General features: G+C 36.8%; 1 protein-coding gene across 1 annotated transcript; it reads right to left on the reverse strand.

Moving 5' to 3' along the window:
* Positions 1 to 1,711: 1,711 nt before the first annotated feature.
* Positions 1,712 to 5,260, reverse strand: LOC134805270 (catalase). Its single transcript, XM_063778585.1, has 2 exons — positions 4,886 to 5,260; positions 1,712 to 3,492 (listed from the first exon to the last, which is right to left on the reverse strand). Exons 1-2 carry the CDS (start codon positions 4,940 to 4,942, stop codon positions 2,026 to 2,028), a joined length of 1,524 nt encoding a protein of 507 aa, XP_063634655.1. The 5' UTR covers positions 4,943 to 5,260; the 3' UTR covers positions 1,712 to 2,025.
* Positions 5,261 to 13,588: the final 8,328 nt, after the last annotated feature.

The following is a 13,588-nucleotide window of genomic DNA, read 5'->3' on the forward strand; positions in this document are numbered from 1 at the left end:
TACATATTTCTTGAGAAACGGTCATATTTCTAACACGCGCCAAATTCGCGATGACCATCCTGGAGGCCCCGCCACTTGACGTATATTTTTCCAAAATGGCCGCGCCACTCAACCTCAACCCACCGTTAAATCTGAGGCGCCGCCATTCAACGGCTTGTTATGTCTGTCCGTCTCCCGGCTCCCCGCCACTTACCGTAGAGACCGGGAGCCGGACAATGCCACTCTAGGGGATATGCAAATATTCAGAAAATGTATGTATTTTAATACAACGTAAACATCAAATAACTAAAAGTCGAAAAACGTACTTTTGATTCGAAAAATCACGTTGCGTCCTCTCACACAACCTAATAGCACGTGGCGCCCGTTTCGACTGAATGCAAGTGAAGGGGGCGCCACTGTCTATCACCTAATAGCAGCGGAGTGGTGTTTTGACTATTAGATACACCTACAGAGCAATAGTTACTTTCCTTTCCACCCGCCGTTACGTTTGTCCCCGCTCTCCCCTACATTTCACTTGAAAAAGCATGCAAAATGTTCTTATTAGCTAGGTACTACAACTAAATATATACAGATTGAAGCTAAGCTAAGGTAAGTAAGTTATATAATAATAACATCATCGGAATACACATATGATTTCAATGAAATTGTCATTGAATTGATTTTGCGCCTTATCGAAAGCCCTATTGAATAGAGTAGTACCTAAATAACGTTTTTCACCTGACGACTTCTGTATTTATTCGGTTTATTTAGTACGCGTATCTAATGAATTCGATTTTAGTTAATTTTTCTTTTAAATACGTCACATGTGACATGAACAGACAAGGAGAGTAAGATAAAATATATTGTTTCTCTTCCTTCTTTCAATGGAACTTTTTTAGAGTTTCTCTTCCTCAAAGGAGGCTAGTGGTTAACACGAAACTCAAAATCAACTCAAAATACTCTCATTTGCATCTTAAAAAAAAACAGGATGGGTCACTGACCTGTCCCAGTAAAGTGAGGTAGTGTGCTTGTGTGTGAAATGGGGTAATTTGACAGAATCTGAAAATTTTCCTCGGGCATACCTCGCCTTAAGTTTGTTACGCAATAACATTAGTTGTTCTAATTTAAATGTATTGTTGAGGGCATTATATTTTATTCATGAACACTTTACCAGGCTAAGGGATATATATTTCCCACATACGGCACTTCAAACATGTGTTCTATTTTGGATCGATTGTCATTTTTGAAATCAAGTGATTATGGAGCTACCAGACAGAACCTAGAAGGCCAAAAAGCTATTAGTGAGGGGTCTTGCTATTCTGGTATTTCTGGTCATCTTGTTTGGAAGAAAGTATTGTCTAGTTAATATCAAAACTATCAAATTAAAGTGCTTGGTTTAAAAATGTATAATATTGTTTTTAAATTTACCATTTTAAAATAATTAGCAAGATAAAAACGAAATAAATAAATATAATTATAGGTATTTGACATTTGATAAGAAACATTAGGGCTTAGCACAAATACAGTTTATTTTGATCTCTATGGTGACTTAAATCTATCAGTTAAGAGCTCCACAAACCTTGCAACAAATCGAACGCGGTTTTCGATCCATTGCCGACTAAGTGTGCAAAAAATCAATCGTTGTTCTGTTTACTTACTATGCATAGTTTTTGGCACACCGCGAGTTCTCAGTTCGAGGCGAACTACTAGTTGTAAAAGAAACAAAAAGAAGTACATTAATTGCAATTTTTAATTTAATAAAATTACATTGTGACCAGTAGTTTCATCATCAACAAAAACAAATAAAGTAGAACAATATAAATTATTAGATATTACATAGAAAAAACAAGGCGATTACTTATATTTATATAAGTACTAAAACCGTTTAGAAATGCTTAAATGTATTATACCACAAATCCCCATCAAAATGTAATAGGAAAATATTTATAATAATCATAGGTACCTACCCAGGTACATACAGATAAGGCCCTTGGTTATTAGCACTGATACAATTTTATAGCACCATTCAATATTATTTGGTAATATTTACAAATTGGCATGGTATTTTTTGTAAGGGGCCAAGCCAGCTTCAACCTTGCTGCCTAGTTCCGGGTGGACTTGGGTAAAGATCTTGATAGCCCTCTCTTGGATGAAAGCCGCGGCATCCTTGAGGTGGCCTACAAAGTTCGAGATGGTACGCTGCTTTTGAGCATCATCAAACACCTGTTTGTAGAGCATGGTGGCTTGAGAGAAGTTATCTTCGGTTTGGCCACTATCATAGCGGTCGACATCTCCGGTCAAGTTGTATCTAGGTTGCAGACGTTGTGCGCGGGGGCACTCTTGTGGCCCAGAGAATGAGTTGGGGAAATAATTCGGGCATCCTTCCTGGTTGGCAATAGCTTGAGGTCCATCGCGTTGGTAATTAGAAACAGTGACACGGTATGGGCAGTTCACAGGGATCTGCAAGTAGTTGGCACCCAGGCGATGGCGGTGGGTGTCGCTGTATGAGAATAAACGACCTTGCAACATCTTATCGGGTGACGGCTCGATTCCCGGAACCAGATTGCTCGGACTAAAGGCCAATTGCTCAACCTCAGCGAAATAATTCTTGGGATTCCTATCCAAAACCAGCTTACCTACTGGAATCAATGGGTACTCGGCATGGGGCCAGACTTTGGTCAAGTCGAATGGATTAAATTTGCAATTCTCTGCTTGCGCCATGGTCATGACTTGGATGTAGAATGTCCACGAAGGGAAGTCGCCTTTGCCAATTGCATTGTACAGATCTCTGATGGAATAGTCCGGGTCGGACGACGACAGTTCAGCGGCCTTATCCACGGGCAAGTTCTTGATTCCTTGATTGGTCTTGTAATGGAATTTCACCCAGTGAGCTACTCCTTGAGCATTGACCAGTTTGAAGGTGTGGGAGCCATATCCGTTCATGTGTCTGTATCCGTCAGGGATTCCACGGTCACCAAATAGATATAAAACCTGATGGATTGTTTCTGGCCTCAGAGTCAAGAAATCCCAGAACATATCGGGATCCTTTAGGTGGGTTGCGGGGTTTCGTTTCTGGGTGTGTATGAAACTAGGAAACAGAGTAGGATCTCTGATAAAGAAGATAGGAGTGTTGTTGCCAACTAAATCCCAGTTACCGTCATCTGTGTAGAACTTGACGGCAAATCCTCTAGGATCACGAACAGTATCAGCCGAGCCGCTTTCACCCCCGACAGTTGAGAATCGGACTGCAATAGGTGTCCTTTTTCCAATAGTTTCAAACACTTTAGCAGCGGAGTACTTGGTTATGTCATGGGTGACCTCGAAATACCCAAACGCGCCGGCACCTTTAGCATGTACCACGCGTTCCGGAATACGCTCCCTGTCAAAAGCAGACATCTCATCCAAGAAGTTGACATCTTGTAAGAGGGCAGGGCCGTTTTTACCAACAGTTTGGATCGCAGTCTTCACTCCTACGGGGCTTCCTGATTTGGTAGTAATGAAACCAGGGGAATCCTGAAAACAAAAAAAGGGTTTTAGTACAAATAAACACCAAAGTTCAATGGCACTATTTTTGACTTCTAAAGGAGGACCTTATTGTGACGAGGATGGAGGGTGCTTTTTTACCTTTTTTTAATGTAAGGTCAACCGGGATAAATGCTACTATTTATGTATTGCGTCATTTGCGTCGCTTTCGTTATTTCTCGAATTCGATTGGTAGGAACGCCCTCAATGTTACGTTTTAATTATATAGTTCAGGGTTTTATCACTAGATAATGGGAGCTCTTAAAATTGTTAAAAAAACTCAAATAGACGCAATAATCCCATAGTGGCATTTACCCCGGTCGACCTACTTATCGGTTCTTGATTTCTCGTAGACAGCTGATATTTTTTTTAGAAAGGGATTTATTTTACACTTTACAGTTGGTCCAATGATTTGTGGATCTGAACTCTTCAAATATTATAATTATATTATATTATATTCACTAATAGTGATTTGCTATGTTTTTGTCCATTTACTCTCAGTAAGTTGATAACAGACTTTTGGTGAAGTTGAACTGATGGTGAAGTCCAGTAAATAAAGGCATACCGTTTTGTAAAGTTTTTTTTTATTAGGTATGGAGATTTAGAGAGCACTAAAGATGTATATATATAGGTATATGATAGAAGACATAGGATACACACTAAAGAGCAAACATTGATTAAAAGTACCTATTAAACCGTAACATAAAAGGGTCATACAATCGCTTAGCACATTCAATGCGTAGGTATCGACATATTAGTGTACAGGGTACAAAGTACAAGTAATAATTACTTAATTACACTAATACAAGGACACTTTTGAAGACATACGTAGTCCCGTGCACATAATGATTTAATCAAAAATACCTACTTATATCACTGCTGTAAAAGTATCTTATATCATGCTTAAATACCAGAATCACTAAGTACCTATACGAATAATTGTTCTTTCAACTATTTTGGTAAATAACCAAGTTTGATGAATTGATAACACCAATTCGAGATAAAGCGTAGCTAAAGGTCAGCAAATTTACTTAGGAGTCGAGCAAACAGAGAGAGTTAAGTTCTTAAACGACGCATTAAGTATAGTAACGACTTTTCTTTATCAAACTCGTAATACTTTCAACAAGTTTTACGCGATAGTTAAGGAAATTTTCAATTCAATTCCAATAAATTCTAAAGAACAATGGAAAATAGAATGATAAAACATTTATAACCTGTAAATATAAAATATAAATAATAAATAGTTGTTTACATGATGTTAATGGATTTTTGTATCGACAATATAACTTAATAACCTAATAGTAGTAAGTACTAAATAATAACGTAGGTAGTAGGTAGTTGTTATCGTGTTCCATATTAATGGCATAGATAACTAAGAACTTACTTTGCGATTTTTCTTGTAGTTGACCATCTGGTCTGAGGCCGGGTCCCTTGATGCCATGTTCTGAAGTTTTCTTGCAAGTCTAGTTCGGTGAAAAACGGAGCAACACACTGGACGCGTCCTGTGAACACAAATACCGCACTTCTCCGCGCGCGAGCCCCTTATATAGAGTTTGTGCCGATAAACAACTATCACGCCAAACGAGTGCAACCGGTGACCGATTCAACGCACACTAGAATCGGTACCTATTGAAGCGTTCGATATGTTTTACAAATAACACGCGATAACCAATACTGATCAGCTTTATTAACTTGATAAAAATTATTTCATCAAAAACACTAGGTAACACATTATGATAAAAACAGTCTCGAATAAACAAGCATAGGCTGTTGTTGATGTGACGTCACTGAGTTCGGGCCATGAGTGGCAGAAAGCGCGACGATAACACATCTAGCCGGCTTGCTCGGAGTAATTAACAATGGAGCCGCCATTAACAGGCGTTCCCCTCTGTCGAAAATAGGCGGCCAATGGTCAACAACTTGTCAACCATATGTATGGACTGACGTTTATCTGACATGACGTACCTATACATTTGATGTGCCCCTCCCCCGCAAAAAACGGCAGACTATTTTGTACCGACGATTTTAGACATGGCGTCTCCGTTGGTTATATCCTCTAAGCCGGCTTGCCCCCTCCCGCTCTCGCGCCGCCGCCGGCCGGCCCGCCTCAACCGGTCGCACCGGCTTGATGCAGACAGTATTGCAGTATTGCCAACATAAAAAACATAACACGCCCATGGTACCCATACCAAAACTCTCACGCTACCGTAAAACGGGGCGAAAAGACACGGTTTTCAACTTCAAGGACGATTTTCGCCAATAAATCAAATGATAAAAGCAAAAATTTTGATATCATTTTTTGTGTCTTGGTTAGTTCTCCAATTTTGCATTTGTGAAATCAATTTTTACCCGCCCAATTCAAAGAACATCAAAGAAAACTACCTATATTCGCCATATCCTTAAAACGGGGTCGATAGACACAAGTAAGGGGTGAATAGAAAAATTCAGTTTTAGTAGTCATAGGTATCGAATTTGGTCATTATTATGTTGATACTTTATTGGCAAATAGTAAATATATCTGTTAAACAGTTATTTGATACAAAATTGTTTTTTCGTGTCTTTTAACCCTCAAGGCGTGTTTTTTCACCCCTTTGTGATATCTAATCACCCCCTATGGCGTAACTAATCACCCCATATGCGTGTCCACTGACCCCATTATCATGTAAAATTGCTTGTTGATAGTTTTTTGTAAGAAAATGCTTCATTATAGAGAAAATTGGTGATATTATTTATTATTTAGGTACTAGAGATACTATATTACCAGGTTAGCTAATTTTTACTTTGTTAATGTCACTACATTTACCGCTAGACCAAAGTTCAGAGAGGCTTCATTTCTTACCTCGGCGAAGCCTTACTTTAGAGTTTAAAAAATCTAACTTTTAGGCAGTTTGATTAAGTTCTTTTGGTATCAAAGCAGAGAATTAATAGTCTACTATATACGTATTCCAAAAACTCTGAGTTTAGAGTTGTATGTACTTACTTAAATATAACAACTTGAAAGAAAAAGTTCATAATTTCTCTATTCACCCCGCGATTTCTGTTGACCCCGTTTTACGGTACTACAAGAAGTACAATTATATGTTTCTAGTTACACTACAAGCCCCTTTAGCCCTAACCCCAATCAATAAATTTAATACTTATCTCTAGTATTTTTTCTTGGAATGCTTGTAGTCCCCGAAGTTTGATCCCCAGTAAAGTAATTTGATGCAAATTTTGAGTTATTTGAACGTTGCCTCCTTGTAAAACAAATATGTAATTATTGTTCATGCATGTTTTATTGTTTTTCATTTATTTATTTACCTGTCTACTGTGTTTATTTTAACTAAGAAACTTAGGGGAACTAATACTAAATAAATAAACAATCTTAGAATCCTTTACTAGGTATTTTTTACGCCAAGTTCCTCTCATTTTAAAATTATTTTTGTCAAAATATTATTTAATGTATTCCGTAGTAACGGAAAAAACTGAACTCTGTCAAGACCCTTTATCTCGGGATAGCGTGGGTGTAACGAGTAGAAATTAAAACCGTATAAGGTCTACAGTCCCTTGAAGTTGTGAAAAAATCAAACTTCTACGTTAACGTAAAAAAAGATACGGCCGTGTATACCGCAATTGCCGCATAAAACGTATATTTCGATACTATTAAGGGAACCCAAATTTATAGGGTAGGTACTTCCCGTTGACCTACTTAAAACTATGGAATAAGTAATATCGTCTAACGTAGCGTACTACGTAGGCGAACAATACGCGAACGCGAAGCGAAGCGATGCGGCGCGCGGTGAATCAATCCTTTGATACCTATAGAAGTGTCCTAACGTGGGCGATCTCGTTCCGAACGCGAACGCCTCGGGCCCGCCGCGCCGTGCCGCGCCGCGCCGCGTCGCGGTCGCGAGTTGTTCGCTTACGTAAGACGCAGCGTAACACTACAAGTACAGGGAAAAATTGTAAATATAAAAAAAAAATTATAAAATAAGTTAAATTTGTACGGAACCATCAGTAAGCGAGTCCCACTCACACTTTTCCGGTTTTTTATTATTATTTGTTGTAATGCTAAATATTTTTCCTTTTTAATACGACTTAGACGTTTGTAAAAATATACCTACTTATTTACTATTTGTTATTATAGATGCTCTAGTACTTTTAGTGTAGTGTGTATTTTAACTTGAGATAGAGACCGCAGAACGACTGAATCGACTGATACGCGATCTAATTTTGTTATTATTATTTGTTGATATATCGGTAATAGTTATCTATTGCTGCATTCGTTATAGCAATTTACGGGCAGTGTGGTTATTTATACACAAAGAAAAATTCAATTGTCTTCCTATTTATGTAGATATGACAGTTTTTGAGAAAGAGCTTGTGTCCCTTCGGGTGCGGAAACATCCCTTATACTTGCATCAAGTCCCATGGAGATTTAAATACATACCTACATATGGGAGGGTAAATTTTTTTCGCGATTTCGGGGTTGGTCTCATAGTAAAAGTTGCTCAATATAATCCCAAAACCTCCCTGGCAACATAATGGGAATGCACTTCTTTTTTGGCTAACCTGTATAAAAGTAGGTACTTTATTTACGTGCGTATTTTATCAGCTTTAGGTAGGACCTAAAGCTGATAAAATACGCACGTTTTTTATCACTAAGTTCAGATTTGCATTCGGCCACCAATCATTACGTAAGTTAAACATAGCTGGTGGCAAGGTCAGGGCGCAAGTAACATACGATTTTGAATAAGTGCCGTATAATGGTACTAGCAATTTAAAGTTGGTAGGTTAATTTAATTACGATTCGACATGAATTGAGGTAAAAATATGGAATAAGTTACATTTAGTACCACGAAACGTGTATATAGCAAAATAAAATTGTTTTTTACCCATCGTGCTGATTAGAGTCCCAAGTCACCGAAAGATCCCAAAACGCTCGAGGTTCAATAAGCGTCTTGAGAATCTTGAGCGTTGCGAGGGTGTCAAGGCACGAGAGGTGAAAAAACTTTGCTACCGTGTGTAACAACATTTTTCCCCTTACCGGGAAAATACTAGGTATAACTACAAATTACAATGTACTTAATCTAAATTATAGCTTATAAATATTTATGATAGAAAATCATCGCTTAAAAGTCCATGCTATTTATCAGCGAAAATGAAGAAAAGAAACAACTCAAAATGTATATTTATATTGAAATTTAATTATTTATTTCAGGTATTATAGCCATACATGTTTTAGTTACAATTTTTCTAAGAAACTATGTTAGTATCCATAATATCATCAATATCATCATTACATTAAGTTTAAATAAAGAAGTACCTATTAAATTACTTGCACTCTAGAGCTAGAGGATAATACGCAATTTTGCTCAGTGCTTTCAAAGCGGGTGTGAACAATAGTTACAGTAGGTAGACATGTCAATGAAAATAGGTATTGTATTTAATTGACTTAGGACGGTAGGTACGGTAATAATGTATTTAGGGGACGAGGAAAAAAAACATCAGGTAGGTAAGTAATTTAGCAACGCTGTCCTCTTTTCCACATGATTGCGTTTTTCACGCAAATTGCGATTTTACAATTAAATCCTATCAATATCAAACTGAATATGAAGTCTTGCCACAAGTCATTTACAGTTGGCTATTAATTACCCACTCCTAATTATTATATAGGTTGTAATACCTACTTACTAGTTCACTGGCTAGGTATACGCTCTATAAGTAGCAAGGCACAACCGAATTAAGAATAATAAAATTAACTAATCTGTTCCATTGTGCCCGTAAGTTGATTTAACATAAACTTTAGCTATACGTAGGAGTTGAGGAGTTGTCTGATGTCTCAATTCCTCATGGAACTCATAATCAGAACTAGACCTTGACAAAAATGTAAATGAGTGTCGTTGAGTAGCTCCGTTCGGTCTCCTTCAGCAGTTCCACTTCATCAAATGACATTAAAAAAGTGCAAATTATGCATGATTTGTTGATGGAAATACAAAAATCGCTATATTGAAAAGTTGCCTTGATTCCCCACGAATCCCGTAATCAGAACTAGGATTTAACAAAAATGGGACCAATCTGGAAGTAGGTATATTTTTATACAGGTATCATAAACCCTCTATAATGCGTCCCAAAACCGCAAATTACGGCCAGTATAAAGATAAAACTGTTTTGTTAGAACAAATTTCTTATCTATAAAAATGTCGATTATATCAATTTAATCATTTCAAATATCGAACATCTCTGAAAAACAAAGGATTTTGAGTTAGCATCTATTGTAACGTGGCGTAATTTTGACAAATCTTGTTGTTCGTTGATATCTAACGATACCTAATTATATTATATATTTAAAAAATAGGCCCCTGAGGCATTGTACCACGGATGATTATGGCGGCATTTCCTCGCTGTATCGCAATGCTGATACGTTGTGCGAGGTAGCCGCCAGCTCTTGGGTCACCTAATTGTATTAATTATGAACGATATAGTTGGGATCGATTCTAGTTTTTTTCTACATTAAAAAAAACTACGGTTACGTGAAAATGTTTTCATTTAGGTACCGCCCTTTGACGTTCAGTTTATCTTATCGCAAAAATGTGTATGTTATTTAATTTGTCGATCAATTAGTGTATTATTAGATGAATGAGCAAGCGATATTTCTGAGACACTATCTGATATGGGTCATTTGCAAATTTATTGTACTTTGTCTAATTTTTTCTTAACATTCTCAGTTTCGTAACGAAAATTAACCATACAAAAATGCAAATTTGTATAGCTATTAACATTCGTAACGAAACTGAGAAAATTAAGAAAAGATGAGATTAAAGCTACTGTTACACATGCTGATTTCTAGCACGAAAGCATGCCACTATTGAGCAATTGCTACTTAGTAGCATGTGTGTCGAAACATTGCTAATAATGAGCATGCTCGTTTTGAGTTTGCTCAAAAATCAACGGTCGTGCGATTTTTGGGCATGCTACCTGCAGCGCGGGTGGAGGGGGGCGTGCTTTTAGCGCGTGTGAACAGGTTTGCTTATAGCTGGGATAGCATTTCGCATGTGTGTATCTTGTTTCTGTATAGCGTTTGCAACTTGAGATAGTAAAAAGTCAAATTGATGCGGTAGCATCCGCAAATAGTTTTTATAACCCGCAGCATCTTCTTCTCGCATTTCTGTAAGCAATTGAGCACTTGCACCAAAGTCCTGTCTTCTAGATATCCAATCACGGACCCAAATCTTTCTCTTTCTTTTCTTTTTTTGCCGAGCTGATATAAGTTTCTGGATGCATTGCATCGCCAGCAAAAGGATGATCTTATTCAGCTCCATACGGATAGCTGTTTGATTGTCCATAGCTTTGTTTGAACTGACAGAGAGCGAGAGAGCACGCTATAAAATAGCATGTGTATTTGGAGTGTTTGCTTTGAGTATGCTTATTCAGGAGCATACTTAAAACTAGCATGCGTATTGCTAGCAAATGTAAACTGCTCATAAGCATGCTCGTATTGAGCATACTCAATAGCACGCTTTTTAGCATGCTATTTTAGAGCATGTGTAACAGTACCTTAAGCAGGACATATATGCCACAATGCCGGTCGTGACATGTGGTTCCTGCATGACCCCATCATAGAGAGTTTATAATAATGTGTGTAGATAAGCATTGGAACAGACACATAAAAAAAAACACTCGTATGATCCTCTAATGAAACATTTTCCAAAACCAAACTGAGAATCATGCACCTTCATTCGAAATAATGAAAACGATTAAAAAACCAACTTATCTACAGAAGAAATGTAGAACGAATTAAGAACATCCTCCTTTGACAAAGTACAATAAGTAAGTACATACATTATACCTAAGCCAAGAATCTTATCATAATCTGATAAATATTATGATGTAAAAACTGGTAATTGGTGTTCGATACGTTGTCTAAAAAAATACCCACCTACATTGATTCTATGTACCTACATATACTTAAACAGTAAAACTACACATGATGCAATTCATTTGATACCTCAATTAATACATAATATGTACCTATACATATGTATTGTTAGGTTAGGTCGGATTCGAGTACTAAGGTCCTGTATCATGTTCCTAAATATAGTCATATTGGTTTATATAAAATGGAGGTAGGTACCTACTTGCATATTGTTTTGTATTATGTTATTTATCTTCCAACCTTTGCGGAGGTCAGTCAAGGTCAGTTTAATTTCAAGGTTAGTTCAATTATTGATAATACCTAGATGGTTGGTTCCAAAGATCGAAAATAATTGGTTGTGCTAAACTTTCCACTTAAGACGAAACAGGAGCTGAGTTTTAAATATTTTAGGTAAATATACCCGTCTCGCTAACGGAGGGCGGCACCTAAAAGTAGTGCGATAAGGACAAGGCGTAAAATCCTGCGTAAAAATCTCAAAAATCGAGGTTTCGTACTCCTCTGTTTCCTCCTCCAAAACTTAACCAATCGTAACCAAATTTGGAAATCTAAATGATTATGAAATTATCTGTGCCGGACCGTTTTGCTTTTTTGGCTAATTGATATCAGTTTTGAATGCCACGCCTCTCATTGCGGCATAGTCAATTAGGCCATTTTTGAAGGGCCCTAGCGCCTTAAAAAACAAAAATATCAATAAAAGCAAAACGGTCCGACACAGATATTGACAATATTAATGTGTTGAAAAAATCATTGCTCTAGCTTCAAAAACCACGGAGGAAAACGAGGAGTACGTTTGTATGGAGAAATGACTCCCGTTGGCTCTTAAGACAGCATCCACTTTTACGTAGGTAATGATATCCATACTTAATATTATAAAAGGAAGTCTGTCTGTCTGTTACCTCTTCACGCTGAAACCGCTGAACCGATTTAGATGAAATTTGGTATAGAGATTGTTTGAGTCCCGAGGAAGGACTTTCATTCAAGAAATCACCCTTTAAGGGGGTGAAAAGGGGAGTTGAAGTTTGTATGGGGAATCAACAAAACGCAGATTAAATAAAATAATAGCTACCTACCTAAATTAATAATTCCACTCTGACGAGGTCGCGGGCAAATATTATATATATCATTTAAAAATGTGAGCCTGTGACAAGAACAAAAAATAATAGCGCTTTCTCTGCTACTCTTACTGAAAGATAAGTACATACGTTACGTTATGTCGTTCGGTCACCTGGCCGTAAAATGACCTGGCCTGGTTAAATTTTTTTAAATAAATTCTTTAACCACGATAACCCCTGATTTTCGGTTTCTATTGTAAACCCGTCTCGTTTGGCATTTTGTTTAACTTATTCCATATTTTTTTATTAAATGTGATAACTATTTATAGTTCGTTTTTTAGCATTAGAAATAACGTAAATAATCTTAATAACGTGTCTTTTTATTCAAAAACACTTGAAAAATAAGTCATAGCAAATATATAACAAATTATGAATCATATACGATGATGTCGATGATTTACATTCTTTTGCTTTCATAAGTAATAGTTACTGATTTTTAAAAGGCGTTTTTCAATTAAAAGACATGTCAAGATCGCGTAGTCTTTTTCTAATGCTAAAAAATTTAGCTATAGTAGTATGACGAAACTGTATTATTTAGTCAGCAAGTCACGCCAAACTCTTTGACACTTTAACAACTTAACACTTCGCCATGTGTTAATAGTGTTAAACCGTTAAGACGGTTACTTTACCTTGCAAAATACTCTTTATTTCCAGTAAATAAAGGTACATGTAATCTTACAGGAAGACTCACAAATATTATTTCCTGAAATCATTGCGCAATTAAGTAGGTAGGTACTTTATTGACCTGACATTGAGCTACATCGTGACTAAGCATTAAATCTCATTAAAGGGCATCGTAAAGTATGTAACTACTAATTACCTACGTTGATCCACTTTTAAATTGGGTCCAAACATTTAGTTAAGATACACCATTTTAGTCTTTTATACTGGCACGAGACGAAATAAAGAAACAAATTACGACTTTGTAACAACTTTAACATATGAATCACATGATAAAGGCATCATGATTTGTAAATTTATGGAGTAGTATGGAGGAATGTGATGTATAATTCATTAAGAAGTCGAGGCTTCTAGGTTCTTACTTAGGTCACGTTAAACT

This window comes from Cydia splendana, chromosome Z, assembly GCF_910591565.1.
Source record: "Cydia splendana chromosome Z, ilCydSple1.2, whole genome shotgun sequence".
Taxonomy (NCBI): Eukaryota; Metazoa; Arthropoda; class Insecta; order Lepidoptera; family Tortricidae; genus Cydia; species Cydia splendana.